Genomic DNA, 27,219 nt, shown 5'->3' on the forward strand with positions numbered 1-27,219 from the left:
AATACTTAATGTTCATCAGACGACTTTATTGAAAGAATAAAGAGACAACCTACAGACAGGTAAAAAAATCTTTGGGAACTATATAACTGATAAGGGAATAATACCTAAAACATATAGAAAACTTTTCCAACTTAATAACAGAAAGACAAATAACCCAATCAAAAACTGGGCAAAGGACATGAACAGACACTTCACCAAAGAGGATATTCAAATGGCCAATCCAAAAAAAGGATGTTCAATATCATTAGCCACCAGAGAAATGCAAATCAAAACCTCAGTGAGATGCTATTTCAGTCCCACTAGGATGGCTAAGGAGCCCTGGTGGCACAGTGGTTAAGAGCTTGGCTGCTAACCAAAAGGTTGGCAGTTCAAATCCACCAGCCACTCCTTGGAAACCCTATGGGGCAGTTCTACTCTGTCTTGTAGGGTTACTATGAATTGGAATCGACTTGATGGTAATGGGTTTTTTTTTTGGTTAGGATGGCTGAGATAAAGATAAAACAAAACCAGAAAATAAGAGGTGTTAGAGGGGGTGTAGACAAATTGGAACCCTCACCCGTTGTTGGTGGGTATGCAAAATGGTACATCCATTGGAAAAAGTCTGGAGGTTCCTCAAAAAAACTAGAGGTAGAGCTACTGTATGACCTGGTAATTCCACTCCTAGGTATATACCCTAGGGATCTAATAGAAGTGACACGAACAGACATAGGCACACATATTCATACTAGCAAAAAGATAGCAACCTAAGTGCCCATCAACAGATGAATGGGTAAGTAAAATGTGGTGCATACATACAATGGAATACTACTCAGTGATAAAGAAAAATGAGTTTCTGAAACACGTTGAAACATGGATGAACCTGAGGGACATTATGTCAAGTGAAATAAGTCAGTCAAAAAAACGAATATTGTATGTTCTCATTTCTGTGAAATGGCATGAACAGGTAAGTATATAGAAACTAATGTTCATTAGTGGTTACCAGGGATGGGATAGGGAGGGGGATTCTAGAAAGTAGAGACTAATTCTTTTTGATGATGGGAAAAGTAATGGTAATTGCTATGGCATATATAATCTTGAAATAAGAGCAACAACAGCCAAAAAATACGTGTGGGTATATACGTGTATATGTAGACGTATATGTGTATAGGTATGTGTGAGTATATAGTGTGTGTCTATATAGATGTATGCATATATATGCATAAGAAAGTACATAGGTGGCACAGTTATGGATACTTCTTAGATATAACCAAACACCTTGCTGGATTGATTTTCTGGGTTTGAAGGCTTAGGACCATAGTCTAGTGGGACAACTCAGTCAATTGGCATAATATAGTTCATAAAAATATTCTACATCCTAGTTCAGTGAGTGGTGCCCGGACAAATTGCTCTCTATTTGTCTGGAGCAAAAAAGAAAGAAGGACACCAAAGACTCAGAGAAGACACTTGTCTATAGGACTGATAGTCTACACAAACCATGGCCCCATTTATCCTGAAACCAGAAGAACTAGATGGTGTCACTACATACCATTCTGATCAGGGCCACAGTAGATGGATCCTGATAGAATGGGAGAAAAATGCAGAACAGAACCTCAAATTCTTTAAAAAAAAAAAAAGCCAGACTTACTGGACCAGTTGAGACTGGATGATTCCCCAAGACTATCACCCTGAGATACTCTTTAAACCTTAAGCCAAAACTTGCTCCTGAAGTCATCTTTTAGCTAAATAACAGATTGGCTCACAAAATAAAGAATATCACCTGTGAGTACTGTGCTGCTTTGAAAAATCATCTATATGAGACCAGATGGTCGACAGTTACTTTAAAAGAAAGATGAGAATGTAAGGGGGCAGGAAGCTAGATTAATGGAAACAACCAGAACAGAAATTATGAGAATGTTCGTGCATTGTAAAGGACGTAACCAATGTCACTGAACAATTTGTGTAGAAATTGTTGAATCGGAACCTAAACTGCTGTGTAAAGCTTCTCCAAAAACATACTAAAAAAAAAAAAAAAAAAAACCTGCCGAGCACATTTCTATTCTGATACATATGGGGTTGCCATGAGTCGGAATCACCTCGGTGGCAACTGGTTATAACATATATGCAAATATACTAAAACATAAAAATATAATTGTTCTTGCTTACAGCCTCTTAAGTGATTAGAGAGAATTTAGGAACGGGAAGCAGTCCCAAAGCCCTGCAACACGTCTCATGTATCGTAGCTATGAGCCAGACAGATAGATGGACTTGTGTCATAAATGGCTACCTTTATAGCCCTTTCTTTCTCAAAGCAGCTGCTCCTGGAAGGGAAATTGCCAAATGCATAAATAGCTTAAACTTTAGCCATTGGCATGTAGGCAAATTGTTCTCATTAAGGTACTGAGTAAAGAAGATTTGGAGTCAGACCTGGGTTCAAATCTTGGCTCTCATTAGCTGTGAGCTTGGAAAAGTTATTTAACTGTTTTTCCATTTCCTCATCTATGAAATTGCAGTAATATCATAGCATTTTGAGAGTGAAGGAAAATAATGTATGTCGTGGTCCCTTAAACGTGGTAAATTCTCATTTAATGCTGTTTCTTCTCCTTATGCCAAAATGTTTTCTTGATTCAACTTGAAATTCTGTAGGGAATGTAGGGTGGTACAACGTAAACAGCCCTGGCTTTGAAGCCATACCTTTTTGAGATTTGAATTACTGACTGACTGTAGGCAAGCCTGTGCCTCAGTTTCCTAACCTACAAAGTACAACTTGCCTCTCAGGATTGTGGTGATTATATGAGACAATGTATAGGAAGTACCTACTAAAGAACTGTAGGATGCCATCTCAGGAAGAAATAAAGCTACAGAGCTTTGAGAGTGCTCATTTTCCTGGTTTCATAAATCCACGGAATATAAGAACTAGATGGGTCCTTAAGACCATTTAGTCCATCCTCTCCATTGTTCAGACCAGATCCAGGGTTCTGTAATAATATAGTGATGCAGCCAAAACTGGCCTGGACTCCAGGACCAGGTGACAAGGATTGTGAAAGTCAGCCTACAGCTGGTGAAATGAAACACTTATTCCTGCCCTGGAGAGCGTTTACACGCCTTAGTCAGGTTCCTTAAACTCAGTTACCTGGTTGAGGTCCACGTCTGGTCATTTGTTTCTTCATTCACTTACTATCTGAGCATCTATTTTGTATCAGGCACATGCTCGTGCCAGGGGATCAGTGAGGAATTGGACATGGCCTCTGTACTTGGAACTCAGTATGGTAGGGAAGATAAACACATAAATAGGCAGTTACTGTGTTGGTGCTGTGGGAACAGAAGAAAGGGTGAAGAACTGCCCAACCTAGAGATCAGAGAGGACTTCATAGAAGAGAGGACCTTTAAGCTGAGGGGGGTATGGTGAGGTGGGAAGGGAAGGACAGAATATTATAGGCAAAGGGTGTAGCTTGAGAACATGTGAAGAGGTGTGAAAGAGCCCATTATATTTGGGGAACCATAACTGGTTCAGTGTAGCTGGTGCAGAGTGTCTGAAACGTAAGTAGTGGGAGATGAAGGAGGGGGAACAAGTCTGTAACGCAGAGCTTCTCAAATTTTTATATGCATGTGAATCACCTGGGATCTTATCAAAATTCAGATACTGATTCTCAGGGTTGGGTCCTGAGTTTCTGCATTTCCAGCAGTCTCCCAAGTGATACTGGTGTTGCTTTGAATAACAAGGCTGTAGATCACCCTGGCTGCTATTTGTGTTGAAGAGGTCCAGAATGTAGGTGACCGGTTATGATAACTCAGGCGGTAGATAACAATGCCTGAAATAGGGCGGTGGCAGTGGAGATGGAGAAGAGTGGATAAATTTGAGCAATGTATAGAAGATAAAATCATTAAGAACTTGGGGACTGGAGTACATTGGGAAAGAAAGGAGAGATAATACAACCATGAGCAGCAGCAGTCCATAAGAGGGAGAGTAATAGAATAGAAAGGCCTTGGGCTGGGAGTCTGAAGACCTCAGTTCTGCTTCTAACTTGCTGTGTGACCTTGGACAGGCCACTCAACTTCTTGGAACCTCATTTTCCTCTTCTGTCAAATGGGCACCATAATCACTGCCCTACTTGTAACACAGTTCTTACTAGACTGTAATGAGTTAATTGATATGAAAGTGTTTTGTCAACACTAGAGCGTGACACAAATGAAAATGATTATTGTAATTTTTATGAAGTATAAATCTATTGTAAAGTGTTATAGGTACTGACAGTCTGCCCTGTAGGAATATTTAGTCTGGTAGTGAGGCTCAGACATGTCAACCTGGAAAGGCAATCACCTTATAGGACAAGTGGGATAAATGCAGTCCAGTTCTTCCTGGTCATTGGGGTATTAACTCTGGATTTTGGGACCTTATTTTAGCCCATGGGCTTCTGCCTATACTTTAAATCTGAACTCCAAGGATAGGTCCAGGCAAGCCTGGCATTCAGTCCCTATCTGACCCCAGCCAAGGTCTCAGACACTGCCCAGTGAATTTCTGTTAAAGGTGAATTCTCATCTTCTAGTCTTTGACCCTGAACCTTGCTGGAATGTGATTCTGGACATCTCTAGGAAGGAAACTTCCAGCTGATCTGGAGCCACAGAATTTTGTGTCTTGACTATGGCAGTGAAGAGAATAACTTCTCCTACCAGGAGAAAATTCTGGTGGGTTCCTAGAAGGACTGGTAGTAGAGAAGACCAGAGAATCAGGGCCCCTGGGCTTTCCTTGCTGTCTTGCATTGAAGAGGAGGATATTCTGATCTTGCCTCACAGGCCCAATAAGAATTTCTGGTTTGCCTGGATGACTAAAGCCTAATAATTTTGGGCATACTTGTCACTGGAACTCAGGAATGGTCAAGCACGTTATTAAAAGAAACTACAGTAAAACCCGTGAAAGCTGGAACCTATGTAAGACAGAAACCTGTCAGAGAAGGAAAACTTAAATATTTTCCACTGAAACGAGTGATAGAAAAGTAATAAGATGGCACCGTGTCAAAGGCGGAAGGAAACTTAAGAGACCCAGAAAAACAAGGTAGTCCCATCAAGTGCCGGCTCTCACAGGTTTCACTGTAATTGTTTTCTCACCTATAAAATAGGAATATTAATAACTGTTTTGTAGAGTTGCAAGAGTATTTGATGTATTCAAAATTCTTAGCACATGCCTGGCACATGGTAAGAGCTCAATAAATGGTAGCTTTTGCAATTAGCTTCTGAACCTAGTTCCCCCAAGTGATATGGAGGGATCTTCCTGTGAATTTGGACCAGACGCCCCTCTCCTCTACTTCCTCTCTAGGGCATTGAAGGAGGAGGAGCCTTGGCTGGGAGAATGGGGAGTATTTTTGTAGGAGAGGTTTAAAATCTTGGCTCTGTGGGTTCCCATCTAGGAAGAAAGATTGTCTGGCTGAGCCTTGGAAGGTATTTAAGCCCGTTTCAACCAGATTGCATCTGTGGATGCCTGAGGTCTAGCTAATACCAAGATCCTGAAACTCCTTGTAGTTAGAACATGGAAGCTTTTTCTGTCAGGCCAGAAGAACCTTAGTGAACATCTACTTTAAGCAAGACCTTTAATGGGAGAGGAATGTCTCACGTGTTTAGACTTTATGATTCTTTAAGGTCCTAGCCTAGGGAGGCAGCATAGCATAGTGGTTAAGAGCTCAGTCTCTGGGCTAGACTCCCTGGATTTAGATTTGGGTCCTGCCACTTACTAGCCATATGATCTTGTGCAAGTAACTTCATCTCTATGCTTCAGCTTCTTCATCTTCAAAATAAGAATGATAGTGTCTCACTGATAGGGTTACTGAGTTTTAAGTGAATTAATCCAGGTTAAAAAACATGAACCAGAAATTGGTACATGGTAAATACATGATAAATATTAGTGACTCATATTATTAAAGCAACTTCCAAATCTAAAATTTTAATATTTAGAGAGCCCTAGAGCAGTCTATGATCAAGATCCAGTGAGTGTGATTCAGCCTACAGAAGCTCCTAGACAATAGGATGCCAGGACTGGAAGGGTCTTTAGAGACCATCTACTCTAGCCTTCTCATTTTAGAGATGGGTAAACCAGGGTTCAGAAAAAGCAGTGACTTGCCCTGGAACAACAGACTCATTAGTGGTAGAACCAGGATTATTAACTCTGACGAATGTTGTTTCTGTTCTTCTCTTACTTTAGTTCAACAAAAAATTAAGTCTTTAAATATGCTTTGAACATCCAATCCAGGTCCAGTGTTGGACTCTGTAAATACACATGTGAAGTAGACAGTTCTTGCACTCTAAGGGAGCCCATAGCTCATAAAGAGCTAGAATAAGCATAAAAACTTAGGTAACATCCCTTTTTAAAAAAATCTCCTTTGCCTTGTTTCTCTTGCAGCAAATAAAAAGAAGGAGAAGGAACGGCCAGAGATTTCTCTTCCTTCAGATTTTGAGCACACAATTCATGTTGGTTTTGATGCCGTCACAGGGGAGTTCACGGTGAGTCCCTGGGTCACAGAAAGTTCTTTGGTCTTTTAGCATTTTGGTTATGCACTGTTGGATCCAATCTTTTTTAGTTTTTCTAACGTCTCTGTCTGTGCCTAAGATCCTCATTACTTAGCTACTTATATTTGTAAGAGGGACCCTTTCCTCATTTCCAAAATTGTGCCCGGAGTAGCCATTGAATCTCCATTCCTTAAATGTACCTGTTAGGTGGAGCCGTGTTAGCAGGGTCTGTGCTGGGCACTGATGATACAGAAACAAAGCTCTAAAGAATTTATAGCCTGATGAGGGAGCAAACATCTCAAGAAATGCCTAATATGATGCGATAAGTATTATAAAAGAGGCTGTGTAAAGCCCTGAGGGCATAGAGAGAAGGGAGTGACTAACAAACCCATCTTTAGCTATCAGCAGGTATCAAAGTTAGCTCTGATTTTCCTTCAAGCTCTCCTGTGTCTGTTCCTTCTTGACAGCCTTGCATGTCTCTTGTAGGGGATGCCAGAGCAGTGGGCCCGCTTGCTTCAGACGTCAAATATCACTAAGTCGGAGCAGAAGAAAAACCCACAGGCTGTTCTAGATGTGTTGGAATTTTACAACTCAAAGAAGACTTCCAATAGCCAGAAGTACATGAGTTTTACAGGTATGGAGATTGTGTCCGGGGCTGTCTAGGGAAAGGAAGGTTTTAGACCTGGGTAGAAAAACCCCACATGCCTATTGGCCTGGGATGAGAGAAGAAATTATTGGAAGGAGTGCAGGTGACACTTTCACTAAAATAGAAATTTGTAATTTGAGAGCCAAGACAATGGGTTTTTGCATCAGACTTGAGTATTTATTCTGAAGCTATACATGATTTTAAAAAATAGCATGGTACTTTGTATAAAGAATCCAGGCTTTGTGTTAGAAGATCTAGGTTCTGACATTCACTAGTTTCTAACAGTAACTTCATTTCTTTGAGCCGCAAAAGGGAAATAGTAATTCTTATCTCAAGAGGTTGTGGTAAGGAATAAAGGAGCTAATTGGTAATAAAGTTCTTTATAGGTTATAAAACAGCACCATGGAAATGTAGGCTATCATTTTGTTAATATCATTAGTTATTTAATAACACCACTGTGTATCTTTTAAGTAAGCAAGCCAGATTTCTTCTTCAGGGGACTAATTTTTGTGAAAATGAAAAACAGGCCAGTAATAATAAATGTTCTTCAGATGTACTCTATATATAAGGGACTGTGTTTTTCAGAGTATTTTTAAGAGCAGAATTGGGATTATAATCCAGGTCTTCTAATTCTTAGCACCTTTTGAATTTATTACTTGACTGTAGTAACTCTATTTGGAGTACCTCCTTACTTAACAGAAAGATTTTTCTTTTCCTAGGATGATTTATGAGAAGCCCTACATTTCTGGAAACTTGCCTTATATATAGCATCTTAGAATGTTTTAGAGCAAGAAATATCCTTAGCATATAGCACTTCCAGCTCCCCCCTTGATTTGCAGACATTAAAGCCAAGAAAAGCCTTTCTAATGTGGCTAAATTAGTGGTAGGGCTGGTCTTTTAACTCCCAGTCTGGTGTTCTTTCCGGTTCTCATGCTGTTTACTTCAAAGGGCAGCATTGCTGGGGAAGATGAGAATCAGGAGGAACTAGCTAATTTAGAAGGATGCTTTCTCCAGCCAGTATCTGGCTTGTATCAAAGGACACAGATGGTGGTGATGGCAGGCTACAGCTTTGCTCATGCTGCCATAGTAGTACCCAGGAGAGGGCCATGCATGTTCCCAGCAGTATTTCCTTCCTCACTTCTGGCCCCGCTGGCTCTATCCCACTTCTCCCATTGAGGGACTCAGTCATTCCCAAGGAAGAATTGGAGTAGAGGGTGCTAGGTGGGGAAGTTTTCCAGTCATGAAATTAGAGTTTGTGTTTTAAGGAGTTTGTCATGGAGACATCAGATTAGAAGCTGGCTTTGAAAGCTTCAGCAGCAAAGTCTTTGAAAGAGTCTCTTTTTATGTTTGCATGTATGTAGATGTGTGCAAGGGCCATGTATGTATATGGAGGCATAGCTTGTAGGTTTACTTATGTCTGGAATTTAAGCCCACGTAAGTATTTATGAAAGAATATGTGTATAATATACATAGGTAATTGTGTATATACTCATCTGTGCATGCATACGTGTATAGTATTGAGTTTATAGATACATGTGCATATGTCTACTTTTGTGTCTATAAATTTTCGCACATGAGTAATATATGTATGTACAAGCTTTAAAATTTTGTAGAACTTGAAACCAGGGCCAACTCTTGGCAAAATTTTATATTTGGCACAGTTTATTTTTAATGTCCCATCTCTCTTTTCCCTGTTTTCCTCCTCTCATACTATCAAGTATGATAATACTACCTCTATTTGTATATGCTTGCATGTCAGTTTTGTCATTTGATTCTCATGAAGGCCTTGGGAGAGTGGCAAGGCAAGGATATTGTCCCCATTTTATAGACCCAGAGAAATTAACTAGGCTCAGAGAAATTAAGTGACTTACCCAGAGTGACCTGGGTGATACATGGTAGAAATGTGTTTTAAACCAGGCCTTTAAACCCTTTGCTTATAACCCAAGTGCAACCCTCCATGCGAATTTTTTGTCAAGTCTCTGTTTTTAGCACTTTTTTTTTTTTTTCTGTACCAGCTAGTAGCTAATGTGGTAGGAAAAAGTAGACTGGATTGACAACTCAGAGTTCAGCGCTTTAGCCCTACTTTGCCACTGATTTATGTCATTTTGAACAAGTCTCTTTTCCTCATTTGTATAATTGAAGAATTTATAATTATACGAGTACTTTCTGATCTGTCATTCAGTGCTTTGGAATTTGATTTTGATATATAAAAATTGTACATAACCTTTAAAAGGTGCAGTGTTTACTTGTTTTTTATTTTATATGACATAAGAAGTAGGTATGTTTATTACTAGAATACCTAGTCTTCAAAAATACTAGCAGTGGATAAGGTTAGGTGTTGGTACAGTGAAGACACAGCGTCGCGCTTTGCTCTGCCTAAGCCAGTGTTCTATTATAAAAGAAAAACAAAGGAATTATGTTTAAAATACATCCTGAATTGGTTTCTCCAGTGTAGAGCTGGCAATTCAGGATTTGTTTTAAGAATGTAACGTTCCAGACTGCTTTGTTTTTGCTCTGTGGGTTCATGACTTGCCTTTGAACCAAGAAGCTGTACCTAGTACTTTCTTATATGATAGAATTGGGAGCTTGGACATTTTCTAGGTTTGGCTCTTGGTGAGAAATATGTTGGGTATTTCTCCTCCTTAATTCTATTGGTGGTGAACTGGGGAAGCCAGTTTGTTCTTGGAGAACAAAGCCAAACACGAAACCTGGTCTTTTAACTTCTTTTCTTACTAAGTTCTCCGTTGGGTCTACATTTCATATTTCATCAAGTCTGAGATATTGACTGTAAGATCCACCATTATTTTACGTACCACTAAGGGGAAAAAAGCTGCTGATTAAATTGTGAAAAATGCCTTTGATTGTAGACATATCTCTATTTCAGAGATGTTAATGTGAAAAAATGTACATCATAGAATTAACAAAATATGCTGATTGCCTCATTGAGGAAGCTTGAATCTATTCTTAGAAAACAAGACCCTGCCTTTAATTAGACTTGACGTTATTAATGCCTCTGTTTTTCTAACCCTTAGTCCTTTTCTCCCTGCAGGGAATAGGCATGGATCTAGAAGATTCATTTCTGAAAACTGCAGTTGCAGGCTGGTCATGGTTTGGCATGGGTAGCTCAGGAGGGTGCCAGCCATGAATTCTTTTCTTTCTCTTAGAATGCAGGAAATTTCCTTGGACACTGAGGCCTGTTGATGATACAGCTGATGATGTGGATTTAGTTCTAACACAGTATTTTGAGGCAGACCAGGATTCAAATCTTAACTCTACTATTTTAACCTGTGTGTACCATTGGCAAATCACTTAACTTCTCTAAACCTCAGTTTCCAAATCAGTAAAAAAGGGTATAATAATAGTACCCAGAGCCATAACCTGTTGCCATCGAGTCAGTTCTGACTCAAGCGACCCTATGTATAGGACAGAGTAGAACTGCCCCATAGAGTTTTCAAGGAGCGCCTGGTGGATTCGAACCACCAACATTTTGGTTAGCAGCCAGGGTTTCTACTCAGAGCCATAGTGAAGATTAAATGAACTAAGGCGTATAGTGTGCTTAACACAGTATCTGGCTGAAATAGCTATTATTATTCTCTGAGCCTGGCAAGTGCTTAACTGAATAGCTGTCAAGAAGAGATTAACTCTGATTGTTTACTGACTGAGTTCCTCGTCTGTCTTTCTTTGCAGATAAATTAGCTGAGGATTATAATTCTTCAAATACTTTGGTGGTAAGTCTTTATTTCCTCTATTCTGATATGGGCAGGTATGGTGGTTAATGATCAAGACAGTATGGTAGAGGCAGAGCCTGGGCTAGGAGGCTTTCAACTTGGTCACTTCCCCACAGTAGGCCTCAGAGCTCCTATCTGTACAGTAAAGGAATTGAACTTAATAAATAGTGGGGATCCCTTCCAGCTTTAATGTTCTAGAAATCTTAACCTTGAAAACAGAAGACCTGGCTTCTGGACTCAATTTTTTCTTTTTTAGCTTTGAACTTGGGAAAGTCATTTTGTTTTTCTGAACTTTAGTTTCTTTATCAATAAAATGAGGATGATACACTCTTCCTTACCTGGCCGTGTCTTTACCTGAATTTAGAAGAGAATGTCTTCCCTTTGGTCAGTATACAGAAAAACCAAACCTGTTGCCGTAGAGTCGATTCCACATTATAGTGACCCTATAAGGCAGAGTAGAGCTGCCCCATAGGGTTTCCAAGGAGCGGCTGGTGGGTTTGAACTGCTGACCTTTCGGTTAGCAGCCAAGCTCTTAACCACTGCACCACCAGGGGCCCTTTTGGTCAGTAGGGCCTATAAAGCCAGGATTAGGACTAATTGTTGAAGGGAGCAGATTATGTTTATCTAAGATCATTCACTATGAAACTGTAGTGCATGCCCTGTCATTTGAAGGGATGTTACAGATATCATTTAAGAATTGGCTAGGAAGTAAAACTAGTTGACTTAAACAGTCCTCTTGTCTCTCTCAATTTACAAATCTTATTTTCCAGGACAGATGTAAGGACAAAATGAGATGTTGGTGTGTTTGAAAGGTCTTATAAATAGTAAACTGTAATGCATAAAAAGAGAATACCACTAGTTTTTACATCTGATGTTGTCTCTTGTACAAAGCTGGTTTATGCCATATAAATTTTCTTAGTAAACGTTTGCAAAGCCCCTACTTTCTGCCAGGTCCTGTATGGAGTAGTGGTGATGAAGAAATGATTCAGACATTGTCCCAGTTCCTAAGAACTTCCCAGTCTTGTGGGGGATATGAAGGCACAGACCATTATCAGTGCTGCATAGGAAACTTCATGAGGCCAAGAACTATGTTTGACTTGTTAATGCTGTATTCTTGGCTTCTGGCATTCAGTAGACATTTGCTGAATGAAAGGTTGGACGTATCAGAGCAAGCTTCCTGATGTTAAAGTCTGAGATGAATGAGTTAGTTATCTAGGGTAAGAATTAAAAAACGGAAGGTGCTCCAGACAGAAAGAAGAGCATGTGCAAAGGCAAGGAGGTATGCAAGGTATGCTTGGAAGGGAACTGCAAGTAGTTAGATATGCCTGGAATGTGAAATGTGACGGGAATAGAGGATGAGAAGGAATAGTAAGCAGGCCAGATAATGTAGGAGTTTTAACTTTATGTTAAATGTAATGGGAAGCTATTGAAGAATTTTAATCAGGGGGGTAGTAAATTCTAACACAATACTGAGTTACCATCAAAATACTTTGAGCCATGTTTCCAGCATTGGGGACTAGTTTACTCTGAGTTGTTAATACTCTTATTGATTATAAAAAATGTTCACATGTCCAGTGCCTTGCAGCATGCCGAGTCCTTTCTTATTCACTGTAATCCTCACAGGAACTCAATTGGGTGGGCTATTATCCTGATTTTATAGATAATAAAACTGAAGTAAAGAAGGGTTAACAACAAGAGGCCTCTGATCCCCAGTCTGCACTGTTTTGCCCTGATTCATGCTAACCAAACAAACCCAAACCCGTTGCCGTTGAGTCAATTCTGACTCATAGTAACCCTGTGGGACAGAGTAGAACTGCCCCATAGGGTTTCCAAGGCTGTAATCTTTACGCCACATCTTTTTCCCATGGAGTGGCTGGTGGGTTCAAACCACTGACCTTTCCGTTAACAGCCAGCTGCTTAACCACTACATCACCAGAGCACTTCCTGATTCATGCTACCCTTCATCAAATGGCAGAGATGTGATTAAGAGACTTGGAAATATTCGTGAACATGAAATCTTTGGGTGTTTCCCCATTACTGAGCAGTAAGAAACTATTGAAGAAGTGGCCTGAACAAAGCTGAGCTGTACTTTGGGGTTCAAATATCTATAAGCTTTTGGCAGCTATCATTTATTGAGTACCTGATATGGGCCAGGCACTGTGCTAAGAACTTTATATATGTTAGCATAATTAGTTAGTCCTCACAAATTACCTTGTGAGGAAGTATCATCATCCCCATTTCACAGGTTGAAAAGCAGGCTTTCCTGAAGACTCATAGCTAGCTATTATGGAAGAACTGAATAAGAACTGAGGTCTTCTGAGTCTCAGTCCAGAGTTATCTTCACTGTGGCAGGGAACAGAGAAAGATGTCAAAGAGGTCTTACAAAGGAGACTGCAGTAGAGCCACACTATGTTGTTTGTTAGTGAGGAGGAGGAGCCCTGGGGCTCAGTCCATATGGCAGAGAGGATAACACCTGCTTAGTAAAAACCTGTACAGGTTTAGTATCTACAATTAAAACCATTCAAGCTGTGAAGGGCATTTCTCCCCCACAATTCAGAACATTTGTCTCTGTGGCTCATTGCTATATATTTTTGTACTGGTTTTACATGGGGCGTATGGCTTCTATTGTGGTATCATGGCATTGTTTTCTGTAATGGTTTCACACAGATCATTCCACACGATTTGTGAAATACATTAGACAGGATTATTATCCCCATAATACAAATGAAGAAATTGTGACTCAGAGGTAAAGTGACTTCTTCCATACTTGAGTGATTCAGTAGTAGAAACCAGTACAAAATTCAGTTCTCCTGAGCATTCATTTATTCATTCATAGCATAAATATTTACTTAGGACCTTCTTTGTGCAAAGGTGTTAGTAGCACAAAAATGAATATGTACTATATTAGCCCTTAAGTAAAAAATTAATCACAAACTAGGGAGATAAGGGCTGCAAAAGAGGTATAAATAATGTACAATGGACCACATTTGATGGAGTGATTTTCTTCTGCCTTTAGTACAGGGAATTTGCACAGAGTTGCTAGACCTTAAAGATTCGTTCATTTAACAAAGATGATCTTTAAGGTTCCTTCCAGACCTAAAATTCTGTTATTTATGGTGTATTGATCTGAGATCTGGCTCTGAGATTCCATGACATTTTTGCGCCCAAATTCTCATTATAAAATGAACACCGGCTCTGTGATAGGCTCTTTGGGTCTTAGGAGTCAAGGACTGGTAAGGTCTTTGCTCTTGATCTCACAACTTAGTGAGGAACAAGGCATGTAAATAGAGATTTATAATACAGTGTCCAGTAAACACAGGATGATACTAGGCACAGAAGAGGCCACTGCTTTCCTGCCTGAGGGACAGTATGAACAAAAGCCAGGTTTTAAGGATCCAGCATATCAGACCAAAGGTGTTGGGCCTTATGCTGGAGTTAAGGATGTGTGTGCGTTTCAGCCTACATTCGCATCTTAGCAATATTCCTCTAGAAATTGGATCAGGATAGTAAACTGAATTCATATGTCCGTCTATCTCTCTTGCTATCCCAGATTTCTTTTTTTTTAAATTGTGCTTTAAGTGAAAGTTCACAAATCAGGTCAATCTCATACAAAAATTTGCATACACCATGCTATACATTCCTAATTGATTAATTTCATAAAAGAAGTAATAAAAAATAAATTCAAGACAGTACTTGACATACGACATAAATGGACCAATGTGAGGAATGCATGGAAGATAGAAAGTAGATAAGATGAGACTGATCAGAGCAGAAGAAACCACAGTCTAATGGAGGTACAAAACAAAACTCTTGGGAAAATAAGAGTAATTCCAGAGAAAAGCCTAGCTGAGAGAATACATAAGGAGCCCTAGAGATGCGAAAGTTTAAGTACTTGGCTGCTAACTGAAGAGTTGGTGGTTTGAACCTACCAGAGGTCCCACTGGGGAAAGACCTGGTGATCTGCTCCTGGAAAAATTACAGCCTAGAAAACCCTATGGAGCAGTTTACTCTGTCACATGGGTTCATCATGAGCTGGAATTGACTTGATGGTACCTAACAACAACGAGAGAATATATGCAAGAATCGGGAGGGAGTCCTGGGCCACTTCCAAGGGTAAAAATAAATAAATAAATAAAACCAAACCCAGTGCTGTCGAGTCGATGGTAAATTAATTAAAATTCCATGTTTGAGACAGCAGCGTAGGCTCCTCCTTAGAGTGAGCAAAAGACATCAGGTGCATTTGATTCTAGGCTAAAGCCAGATGATTTTCTAAAGAAAATAAACTGCCTACTTGAGGAGAGCTCTAGCGGGCATGGGAACCTGAGAGAGAAGCAGTGCAGAGCCTAAGTTAACTGCAGATTTCTACAGCGGACATAAAGAAAGGGAAAAAAGGTAGCTCTTTGTCTCTGCTCAGTTTTCGTTATTGCTTTTTTAATATTCTTGTTATATTTGTTTTAGCCTGGCTTTCTAGGGGTTGTCCCTGTGTTTTTTTAAGCTTAATGGTCAGCCAATGATTGGACAGAGGTTTTGCACAAAGACCTCGAGTCAGTGAGACTTTTTTCTTCTGCTGATTAATCTTTATATTGGCTGGGGAGTACATTCAGTGATCAGATCTTTTTCAGGTCTGTCTCAGCTTTTAGTTTCATGCACATGACACAGCTTTAGGGTAAGCTAGGCGTGTGTGACTACCTTGGGGCCTCTCCAGCCTTCTCTGTGGCTGTGAGCAGCCTCAGCTAGAAGTTTGTTTGCCTTATCCAGTACTGCAACCTCAGTCTTGTAAAGCCGAGTTGGCCCTCACCTGCTATCACCTCTGCGAAGACACTTCCACTGACACTGCCGCTGGGCCTGTCCATTGTCAAAGTGAGCCCTCTTGAGCCATGACTGCCCATGGCCTGCTCTGCTCTGCCCAAACCTCTACTCTGATGGAGCTCTGGGTGGGGTGGATGGGAGCAGCCCCAGGCCAGGGTGTAAGAGATTTCCGTTAATCTTATTTGAAGTTCAGTGGTTTTTCCAATTATAAGAGCGTCACAGAATTTAGTATGACTTTGGTGGATTTCCAGAGTGCTGAAACAGTTGTTTTTGACAAAATTGTCCAGTTTATGGTTGCTTTTTGAAGAGAATTTTCCAGTCACCTCTTTCTGCCATACCTGGAATTCTACATACAATATTTTTAAACCATAAAAACAAAAAGATGAAAGACATATTACTCTGGGACTGTTGTAAAAGATGCGTTGGAGAGGGCAAAACTGAAGGCCAGAGAGCAGTGAGGGAGACTTGTAAAGGACTGGTAGGAGTGACAGATCAAGAGGCCTATGCTGAGGGCAGTGACAGTGGGGCTAGAGAAGAGAAGATAGAATGAAGAGAGCTTTTTGAATTGTGATCTGATTTTTTGTTTGTTTGTTTTTTCCACTTTACCACACTGTTTCTCATAGAATGGGAAAGGATTTTTCATTCAGTCTGGTATCCTGCTTGGTGTTCTTATCCCAAGGAAAAATATCAGATTTTACTTGTTCCAGGGTGGGTACAATCTTACTCCTGGGACACAATACTTAGGGAGCACACACTGGCTACCACCTTCTCTCTGGGATAGGTTGTCAAGTTTCAGTGGCCCTTTTCAGTGTGTTTGCATCGCATCCTTCCTAACTGCCCAGGGGCTTGAATCACAGTTCTGCTGCCTGGTCATTTTCCTCTTTACTCTCTTTCTTGATCTGGAAACTATTAGTTGATCAGGCAGCAGCCACCGAAAAATGATTGACTGTATAGACTAGTCCTTGACCATTTTTGCTAAGCCTTTTAACAGCCCCATCTATAATGACAGCTGGTTTAGACCATGTTGAAGATGTAATAAAGTAAACAAAGCTTTACAGAGTGTAAAGCCATCAGAACTACTTATTTCTATTGTAGAATATAGGAATGGTTTAAGTCAGCTAATAGTTCAATCCGTAGCCATTTTAGTCCCCTCCTCTACAGTCCTGTTCCCATTATATCTACCCCCTCAATTGTTCAGTATTCTGCTGTTTAGATATTTCATTCCAGCTTATGCTGCTATTGGATAAGGTACACTCATTCATTCAGCAGTCTTGTATTGAGCACCTTCTGAGTAGCCAATGACGTTATCGTAGCCCATATTTGAATCTTTTTTTCATGTATTTTACGTGGATTATCGCTTCTAACCACGTACTAACACTGAAGCAAGTACTATAACGAGCTCCTCTTTACAATTGAGGAACCTAAGACAGTGAGTTTATTATCCTACACAAAACTCATAATTTGTAAGTGGTAGAGCCAGGGTTTGGACCCAAGCTGGTTGACTCCAGAATATCAGCTTTTAACCATTATTCTATATACTACCTTGGAAAAAGGAGCCCTGGTGGCACAGTGGTTAAGCGTTTGGCTGCTAACCGAAGGTCGGCAGTTCGAATCCACCAGACGCTCCTTGAAAACCCTATGGGGCATTTCTACTCTGTCCTACAGGGTCACTAGGAGTTGGAATTGACTCTATGGCAGTGGGTTTACCTGGGAAAAAAAGATAGTTGAAAATAAAATCTTAGGAACTGGAGAGAATAGTCAGGCAGTTATTTTGTCAACACTTCTAATGAAGATGATAAAGAAAAAAGAAGGAAAGACAAGCTGAGAAATGACATTAGTGGAAAAATACATGAAGTATATTCTGTCAGAAGATGTTTGAGGTCTGTCACTGGAAGAACAATTGAGGAAGTTGCAAGAAGAAAAGAATTTATAAAAGTTGAATGGACAAAGAAGTTTCCATTGTATTTATTCCTTGTGGTCACCTGGTAGTATGCCAAGAATATGCCTTTTCTTTAAGCAACTGCCCTGTTTGCAAGGGTCTAACCAGGGGTACTCTCTCTTCAGACATACATCTCTTTAACAAAGAAAATCCATACTTGTGAATGCACTTATATGGAAAAGTCTTAAAATATTGTTGAACAGTTGAAGCCATCTAAAGTAAAGAAGGATATAGGTTCTTTAATTAGTAACATTTATGTTCTACTCTGCTTTGTAATATCTTATTTTCCAAAAAGTAGATGGTAGCATTTAATAGTCTTTGTCTATTTGCAGTAGAAAACTTGCATGTGATGAATATTTTTGTATTTAAGGCAAGGCAAACAATATATTAGTCTATATATGTGAACATAGGAGGAATAAAAAGTGCTGTTTATGCAACATTTTAAGAGTCAGTAAATAAATTTGGTACCCTTTCTGAAAGCTTTAAGTTCTCCATCAGACTGTACTTTAAAAGAACTGAAAACCAGGAACTCTTGAGCTCATCAGAATTATGGGTCTAAATTTCCTTTGGTGCTTTTCACTATATTGTTATAAAATAGGAACTTTTATTTTATTGGTTACGATAAAGAATCTTTTCTCTAATTTGTAAGAAACATCATAATAAAGTACTTTAAAAAGAAAAAAAAAAAAATACAGATCACATCACTCTTGTGCTCACAGCCCTCCAGTGACTTCTCATTTTAGGTATAAACTCCAAAGTTTTTCTATGGCCTCCCTGGCCTTATATAATCTGGCTTCTGGCTAATTTTCTGACCTTCTTTCTTATCCCACTTCCCCTTGCTCACTTTGTTACATTCACCCAAGCGTTCTTGAGGTTGCTGGAACACACTAGACATGTACTTATCTCAGGGCCTTTGTATTGCCTCCATCTGCCAGGAATATTCTTTTCCCAGATAGCCATTCACTAAAGCTGTTGTTTACATGTTGTCTTATTGGAGAGACTTTCCCATGACTACTCTACCTGTACTTCTATATGTTTGTCTTATTACTACCTGACACCTTGACAATTAAAAAGGATTTTTTTTTTTGTTGATCCTCTTCGATAATGTATGCCATAGGACAGGAACTTTTTTGGGGGGCGGGGGTAAGCTTTTATTTCTTTTTTTAACTGTGGTTTAAATGAAAGTTTATAATTCAAGTCAGTTCCTCATACAAAAACATACACACATTATTATGTGACCCTAGTTGTTCTCTCTATGATATGACAGCACACTCATCCTCTCCACCCTGTATTTCCCGTGTCCATTCAACCAGCTCCCGGTCACCTCTGCCTTCTCATCTCACCTCCAGACAGGAGCTGCCCACTTAGTTTCATATGTCTACTTGAGCTAAGAAGCACACTCCTCACCAGTATCATCTTATGTCTTATAGTCCAGTCTAATCTTTGTCTGAAGAGTTGGCTTCAAGAATGACTTTAGTTTTGGGCTAAGGGAGTCCGGGGGCCATGTCTTCTGGCATCCCTCCAGTCTCAGTTAGACTTTTAAGTCTGGTCTTTTTACTAAAATTTGAGTTCTGCACCCCAGTTTTCTCCTGCTCCATCAGAGACTCTCTGTTGTGTTTCCTGTCAGGGCTATCATTGGTGGTAGCTGGGCACCATGAAGTTCTTCCCATGTCAGGCTGATGAAGTCTATGGTTTATGTGGCCTTTTCTGTCTCTTGGGCTCATATTTTCCTTGTGTCTTTGGTGTTCTTCATTATCCTTTGCATCAGGTGGGTTGAGACCCAATCGATGCATCTTAGATGGCTGCTTGTTAGCATTTAAGACCCCAGCCACCACTCATTACAGTGAGATGCAGAATATTTTCTCAATAAACTTTGTTATGCCAATTGACTTAGATGTCCCCTGAAACCATGGTCCCCAGACCCTCGCCCCTGCTACTCAGGACAGGGACTTTTATCTATTTTGTTCTTCAGTATAGCTCCTGAGCCTAGAATAGAGCTTAACACAAAGTGAATGGATGAACGAGTTGGAGTTTCTGTTTGTTTTCTTTTTAAATGGAGGTTTGTGTTTATTAGACATAATTTAATTGCTTCCTTACATCTCTCTAGTCCTTTACCATTTACAAAGTGTTTTTATAGCCACATAACTTCATTTCATCCTCTCAGTGTCCCTCTGAGGTAGGTTCAGAGCTGCTATCATTATCCCTATTTTATAGATGAGAAACTTGAGTCTTAGAGTAGTATAGCCTTCCCCAAGGACACAGGAATAAGAAGTAGAAATCTAGGGCAAAAACCCAGATTTCTTGATTCTGACTGTTGTTCATACTACTTCCCCAAGTGATCACCTGTGGAAAACAGAATGTATTTCTGAGGAAGGTGGTGAAATCCCCTTTTCTATAGAGTTTTAGAAGCAAACAAACCTAATGTTTATAGTACACATTAGAGGAGCCCTAGGCCACCTGATAATGAAGAACAGGCTGATGAGTCAGCTTTACTTCCATTTTGGTTCCTAGTGTTTGTTGAGGGGAGAGTGGGGAGAAGAGAAATGAGAGGGGAAAAGTATCAAAATACATGTTTTGACAAGGGAAGAACTTCTGTTGAATTTTACAGCTGAAAATTACTTAAGGTAACCCCTCAGTCTGTACCACTCCTCAACCTCCTCATTACTCAAGTGTTGAAAGTTGAGACCAAGAGGATAGTTGTGGCCACCATACCTAGTTACTTGCATATGCCTGGCACTGTCAGTTTCTAAGTTATATTCTGCACTGGAGGCCCTGTTGAAGTCAATGAGATTGCCAGTTTTTAAGTATGTATGTTAGATATACTAATGAGTACTCCCACACTTAGTAACCCTAATCTCGTATCCCTCAGTTCTTCCTCATATCCCCTGTCATTCTGACTCCTGGCTTCCCCCTCTCAGGAGGCCCCAAATGGCAGGCAGAAGGGGAACTCACTCTTTGTCCCCTGCCTGTACCAGATGGTGAGCTGCTTCAGGACATGGGTCATCTTTCTATCTTCATGTCAACAGTATTTGTCACAGTATCTTATTGAGCACAAACTAGGTGCTCTAAAAATATCTGAGACTGTTCAGTTATATCAGAGTATATATAAAAAGATCCTTATTGCCTCCCTTGTCCTATGCTGAAATCATTTGATACCTATCAAAAATCTTATATTTTGAAGCCACATTGTGTTGTAAACAGTAATGGTATGATATTTTTGCCTGGACTTGCCCTAAAACCTACTCTTGGCTTAGCTTTGTTACAGTTGGCATGGGAAAATCAAGTTACTGCAGATTATAGCAGATCTAATTAGTGGGTCTGGTAAGGTTCATTCCAGGGCAAGGCAGAAGCTTAGTGAAATGCATAGCATTCAGTCTGGGAAGAAACTCATTGTACCCTTTAAACAAGAAACTCCTGGTGTTCTGTATTTTCAGATTGAAGTGAGGGGCCCTGATGAAAGAATGGGTCAGTAGTTTTTGGGAAAGAGAGGAAAAGGAGAGGGCAGAAGCCTGTCCAAACTTCCATTTACTATATTGGAAAAGAGTAAGAAATTATATTGATAAATTTTGTAAAATTCCAAACTTCTGTTCATTTCCCTGTATTTCTCTACCCTTTCAGGGTAGAGAGTAAAATTCATAGAATAAGAAGGTATTATGAACATGTCTTCAAGTGTTAGATTGGGGGCATGGCGATAGAAAAGCTGGAAGCTGGCTTCTCATTCAACAGTTAGGCTTTGGGTGGGAGAAGAAGCCTCAAGGGACTGAATGGATTAGTGGTGGCTAAAAGAAGAGAAGGAAGCTGACTGAGTTACTGAGGCTGGCTACAACAAAGGTAGAGAGCTTAGGGACTGATGTGGGTTCCCCAAGGGATGTGAGGATGGGTTTCTTCTGGGGGACTGGTGATCCTGATAGCTTAAGTTCCGTGACAGCTGGACAGGATGAATGAATCTCTTTTCTTCCCTGCATAGAATGTAAAGGCTGTGTCTGAGACACCAGCAGTGCCACCAGTTTCAGAAGATGAAGATGATGATGATGATGCTACCCCTCCTCCAGTGATTGCTCCACGCCCAGAGCATACAAAATCTGTGAGTCTTTGGGGACCCTGACAAAGCTTTGTCATTTGTGATGGATGTGAGATTTAATTTATTAGAATTGTTTGGGAAAAGTAGAGAGTAATGCTGAAGCCTAGAGGTTGAATGCTCTGGTAGGGGCTCTTTGGTTTTAGAGCTGGTGTAATAACTAAAATGCCTTGATTGAAAGATACTTTCTGTATGATCAAAGACAAGAAATAGTGTATTTATTCATCACTGCTCTGCAGATAGTCCCAAAGTGTCCTAAGCAATTAGTGTTTATACCAGCCCAGTCCTAGCTTACTTAGCCTGTTCTCCACAGAATAGGATAGGAAGATATGCAGAATTAATATTACTTAGTGCAGGACTAACATAAATTATTCCAGTCTCCTGGGAAGCAACAAATTATCCTGCTACACATCCTTTCCTCTCTGTTAAATGTGCAGTGTTCAGCCTCTTAGAACATCACTGATGATACTGAAAGACCCACGAGAATTTATAAATACATTAGTGCTATTAATATGCTGGACATCAGGAGTGCATTTTGATGCCAGATGTTGGCAGTGATTTTTATTTAACTTCCTTTGAAGTTCCTACATCTCAGAGCAGCCACAGTCCTTCTGACCCTCACTTTATTTTAACATCATCGAGCACTGAACTACTATCAGATGATGACCTACTAGTGTTTCTTTGTTGGGGCTTTTATATTATGAAGAGAACATCATAGGGAAAGAACTATCCAGGGTTTAAATTTTCTGATAATGTAAAAAAAGTTGCCCCAAGCATTTAGGGTAGTATTGAAGCAGAAGTTGGTTGACTGACTATGGGACATGCTGTAGAAGAAATTCAAGGGGTTTGGATAACTTCTTAGGCTGAGAATTTATGCACGGAATCTGTAGCATCACCTTTTCTGTAGGTTACAAAGTCACTTTAAGGAAAGTAGACTTCAAAATTGGATCGTTGTCAAAATATCTCACATTAATATGGCCCTTTTCGGTTTCCAAGAATGTTCGTTTTAAAAATTCATTTCCCCTAAGCCATGAACTTCTCAAAAACAGTGGGAATATACGTATATGCATTTGTAGTGTTTAACATAGTTCTTGGCAGGTATCAGAAAGGCAATGAATATTGAATGAATTGACAAATTTGATCTTCATAGCATTCCTTTCTAAAAAACCATTGTTAATTCTTAACTTATAGAAGGAAAACTGAGATTTGGAGAGGTAAATTGATCTACCCAAAGTTTCTTACTCTGAAAGAGCCAGGATTTGAAGGCAGGTAATTGACCCAATCACCCATTGCCTTCCTCGGTAGCACAGTGGCCTTTTTGTGTGTGCGGACCTGTGCTGGGAGCCAGAGAAAGAACAAAATAATAGAGAATGAAAAGGCAGAGTTTCTGTTCTCAAGGAGCTGTGTCAGGAAAAACAAAGAAGGAGAACAAGGACATGAAAATACAGGTTTAGGTGCTAGAGGTATAGTTGATCTACAGGTGTAAGAATACAAAATCGAGAAATCATTGTTCTAGAGTAGTCAGGAAAGAAGCCATAGTCTGTGATCTCAGTGTCTTGACTTATTGCTGTTCCCACTGCATGGACAGCTGTCTCCCATTTCCACCTATTAAAATCCTGTCCATCCATCAAGACTCACCCAAAGCATCTCATTTGTTTATTCACTGATTCATCAAACATTTGCCTGAATGCTTGCTTTTTGTTAGCTAAATAGTTAGATGCAGAAACTCAGAGATTAATGACACATATTCCCTGTCCTCACAGAGGTTATAGACTAGCCAATAGATAATTGTGATATCTTTGTGATGACATCTGGCACATGTCTAGGGGAAAGGGATATAACTTCTGATCACTTCTTCCAAACCTCAGTAGCGTATAGTTTGCTCATTTCTTATGACATTTATCCCTTTCTGCCTTTAGTTATCTGACTTCCTACCTCCTTCAAGAATGAGAGGATGGGGCAGCATTTTGTATAGGGTGAGGCATAGAGTGGATTCTCAGTAAATGCTTGTTAAGTAAATGAATGAAAGGAAATATGATAATGTTAACTAAATTTTGATGCTTAATGTGTGCCAGGCATGATTCTAATCATTTTGCACATATTAACTAATTATTTCTACAACGACCCATGAAATAGGAATCATTATTATCACCATTTTACGGATGAGAAAACTGAAGCACAGAGAAGTAACCTGCCCCAGATGATACAGATAGTAAGAGATGGAGTTTAAGCCCAGGCCATCAGTTCCAGAGTCTGTGCTCAAAGTCACTATTCCATATTGCCTCTTGAAGAAGAATAAGAGATAGACCCTTCTCTGCAAGGGTTTGGCATTTGCAGGGGGAGCAACTTAATAGAAGATAAAATTAAGTCCTATAGTAGCAGTGCAAAGTACTGTGGAAGTATAGGATATTCATTTCAGCTTGGGAAAGCATAGAGTTTTACAGATGAAAGGGATTGCCAATTAATGATAGAATCTTCTTTAAATCATTTCTGTTGAGAATTTTAAATTTTCAGGAAATGCAGACTTTTCTGGAGTCATTGAGGCCATACTACCCCCTGAAACTATTATGCTGAGGAAATCTTTAACCCTTGAACCAAAACTATCCCCTGAAGTCATTTTTGAATCAAATAATAGTTTAGCCTAATTAGAAATAGTGTCTGCATTAAGCATTATGTTCTTTTAAAGATTTATCTATATGAGATCAAATTGACAACAGCAACTCAAAGGATAGATGAGAAGCTGAGGGGGGCAGTGAGTTTGTGTTAATGATGGTGAAGTAGTTTGGAAAAGGTTGTCGAGAAGGGTGGCATAACTTGAGGAATGTAACCAGCCTCACTGAATTTTACATGTAGAATTCACTGAAGTGGTGTATATTTTGTTATATATATATTTTCACCAAAAATAAATAAATGAATAAAAAGAATGAACCACCAAAAATAAAAATCATTTCCGTACAGAATTGTCTGGACTGTACTGAATATCTTCAGTGATGAGGCTCTCACTAACCCCTTTTGCATGAAGTGAGAGCAAGGAAGGCCACAATCTACTCAGAGAAAGTGGGCCTGGGCACAAAGGATTTTTTGTACAGATTTTTACTTTGGAGGAGGGATGAGTTTATTGGGACTTGTTCTGTGAATGTTCTAACCCAACTTCTGAGAGAGACTCCTTAGCTTCTCTCATGCTAACAAAGGCTGACCTTGCCAAATTCTTGGACTAACGATGCAGGTATACACAAGGTCCGTGATCGAGCCAATTCCTGTTACTCCAACTCGGGATGTGGCTACATCTCCCATATCACCTACTGAGAATAACATCATTCCGTCAGAGGCTCTGACCCGGAATACCGAGAAGCAGAAGAAGAAGCCTAAAATGTCTGATGAAGAGATCTTGGAGAAATTACGTAAGCACTTTGTTGCTTTCTGAACCCCCACTGGTCTGCGACTAGTCAAGCACAGAGGGAATTCCACTTCCACAAAGGTCCTAGTCCCAGGCTTTGTCCATGTGGCTGGCTAACCATGCTTGGTACTGTAGCCACATACTGTGCTTCTTCTCATCCTGCTCTCACACCCACCCACTGCCCTGTCTTCCTAGCCCTGGTTGGATACCACTTTAGGTTGGGGATGTGATGAAGATCGGTTATTGATGTTTGCCATTGACCTAGGAGAAGAGAGGTCTGCTATCTTAGTTGTAGGAAAACGGGGAAGGGAAACTAACATTTTGTGAGCTTGTACTATGTATCAAATGACAAGCAAGGTATTTTCTTGGGTTTTTTGTTTGTTTGTTTTTGTTTTTCATTTAATTCTCATGTTAATCCTGTGAAGACAGACAGTGTAATCCTCATTTTTGCATTTAAGATATTTGAGGTTCAGAGCTGCTAAATACTGTGCCCCAAGTGACAAAGCCAGTAAATTGATGAGGCTGGGATTAGAGCACAAGCTTGTGCGCCTGTAATTAGAGCATGTTGCCTCTTGCTGTCAGGTGGAAACTTCCATGCTGCTTCTGGCTTTCAGGTGGAAACTTCCACTGTACTTTTCTTAGCAGCCAGAAATGGGGTATTATTAGGGTAGCTTGTTTCTGTGTTTCAGTGAACTGTAGAAGAATTCAGATAAGAAGAAAGGACTGAGTTTCATCTGTGGACTTGGAAAAATCATTTGAAAAGGGCTTTGATTTATTCTTTGTACCTACCTACTTCCAAAGAGAATTTAAGGTGGCTGATTGGGCCATGCCTGCAAACTGGCATTACTTTCTAAAGCTGAAGTGTCTGGTTCTCTAGCTTTGCAGCTCTCGATTTCTTTCTGATAATTCTTGTATGACTTTTTTTTTTTTTTAATTGCCCTTGCCCAGGCCCTCATGAAATGATGACGTTAAAAAAAAAAAAAGCCACCCACTTAGCCATTTACTTACCCCCTTTTTTTTTACTGACCTGTATGTAATCTCTTTCCCGGAGCCAGATTTTTTCCCCGGCCCTAAGATTTAGAACATAGAATTATGGAAAGCAGAATGTTCTGGGAATTTGAAGACTTGGGTTGAAGCCCCAGCCCTGCCACTGACTTGTATCTTAGACAATTTCCTACTGTCCTCTGAACTTCCTTTTTATATTTTAAATAGGGATGTTAATACCTGCCTCATTTGTAAGTCAAATGAGGTAACGGTAAGTGAGAAGGGCAAATTCTAGTAACTGGTATATGTGGAAAGTATATAGGATTGGGAGACTAAAAACCAAACTCCTAATCTTAGCTCTGATACCAGTTTGCTGTGTGACCTTGAGGAAGTACTTTCCTTCCTGTGGGCCTCAGTCTCTCCATCTCTAGAATACAAGTTGTGAGACCCCTTGTTCTCTCTCCTACCTCTATGTCCTTTCACTTGAACTTTGTTCCCTGCTGTAAACTCCTTCCTTAATTTCTCTCCTTGACTAACTCCTACTCTATAAAAATCATTCTAGAAATTTCCTTTCTGAAGCCTTACTAGGCTGTATTTTGTGCCTCTTTCTGTACCCTCTTGGAATCTATCACAGCAATTATATTTTCATGGAGCTCTCTGCTTACTTGTCTGTCTCCTGTATGAGACTGAGCTCCTTGAGAAAAGGGACTGTCTTAACTGTGTCTCATCTATCTCTTTATTCCTAGCACTCAACATAGGGCTTGGGACATAGTAAGTAAGCATAATAAATGAATAAATGTTTATTGAATGAATGGATTAAAAAGATGAGTGAATGGCTTTTAGGAGCTTAGAAATAGGATAGATTAACATGAATAAAAGCAGTCAAGGAGGTGAAACCTTTGGGGAAAAAGATAAGAACCTGCCTAGTGTGTGTGTTTTTATTTATTTATTTATTTATTTTGGAGGTAATTCTTTAACCCTTGCTAACTCCTGGGAAGGGAGGACCACAGGGCCTATTTTGTATCTTTATTTGGGAAAAAAAATGACTTATGGTCTCTGTTTCTTTTAAAGGGAGCATAGTGAGTGTGGGCGATCCTAAGAAGAAATATACACGGTTTGAGAAGATTGGACAAGGGTTAGTAGGCGCATTTTCTTTCCCTGAAG

General features: G+C 39.8%; 1 protein-coding gene across 5 annotated transcripts in view; it reads left to right on the forward strand.

The window, feature by feature from the left end:
- PAK1 (p21 (RAC1) activated kinase 1) overlaps positions 1–27,219 on the forward strand; it is a 361,730-nt gene that overhangs the window by 114,349 nt on the left and 220,162 nt on the right. For all 5 annotated transcript variants that reach the window (XM_049889732.1, XM_049889733.1, XM_049889731.1 and 2 more), the window contains 6 exons: positions 6,368–6,468; positions 6,961–7,108; positions 10,808–10,848; positions 21,564–21,680; positions 24,901–25,075; positions 27,127–27,190. In XM_049889732.1, the coding sequence (XP_049745689.1) occupies positions 6,368–6,468; positions 6,961–7,108; positions 10,808–10,848; positions 21,564–21,680; positions 24,901–25,075; positions 27,127–27,190 (646 nt within the window). The remainder of the gene's footprint in view (positions 1–6,367; positions 6,469–6,960; positions 7,109–10,807; positions 10,849–21,563; positions 21,681–24,900; positions 25,076–27,126; positions 27,191–27,219) is intronic.

Source organism: Elephas maximus, chromosome 7, assembly GCF_024166365.1.
Source record: "Elephas maximus indicus isolate mEleMax1 chromosome 7, mEleMax1 primary haplotype, whole genome shotgun sequence".
Taxonomy (NCBI): domain Eukaryota; kingdom Metazoa; phylum Chordata; class Mammalia; order Proboscidea; family Elephantidae; genus Elephas; species Elephas maximus.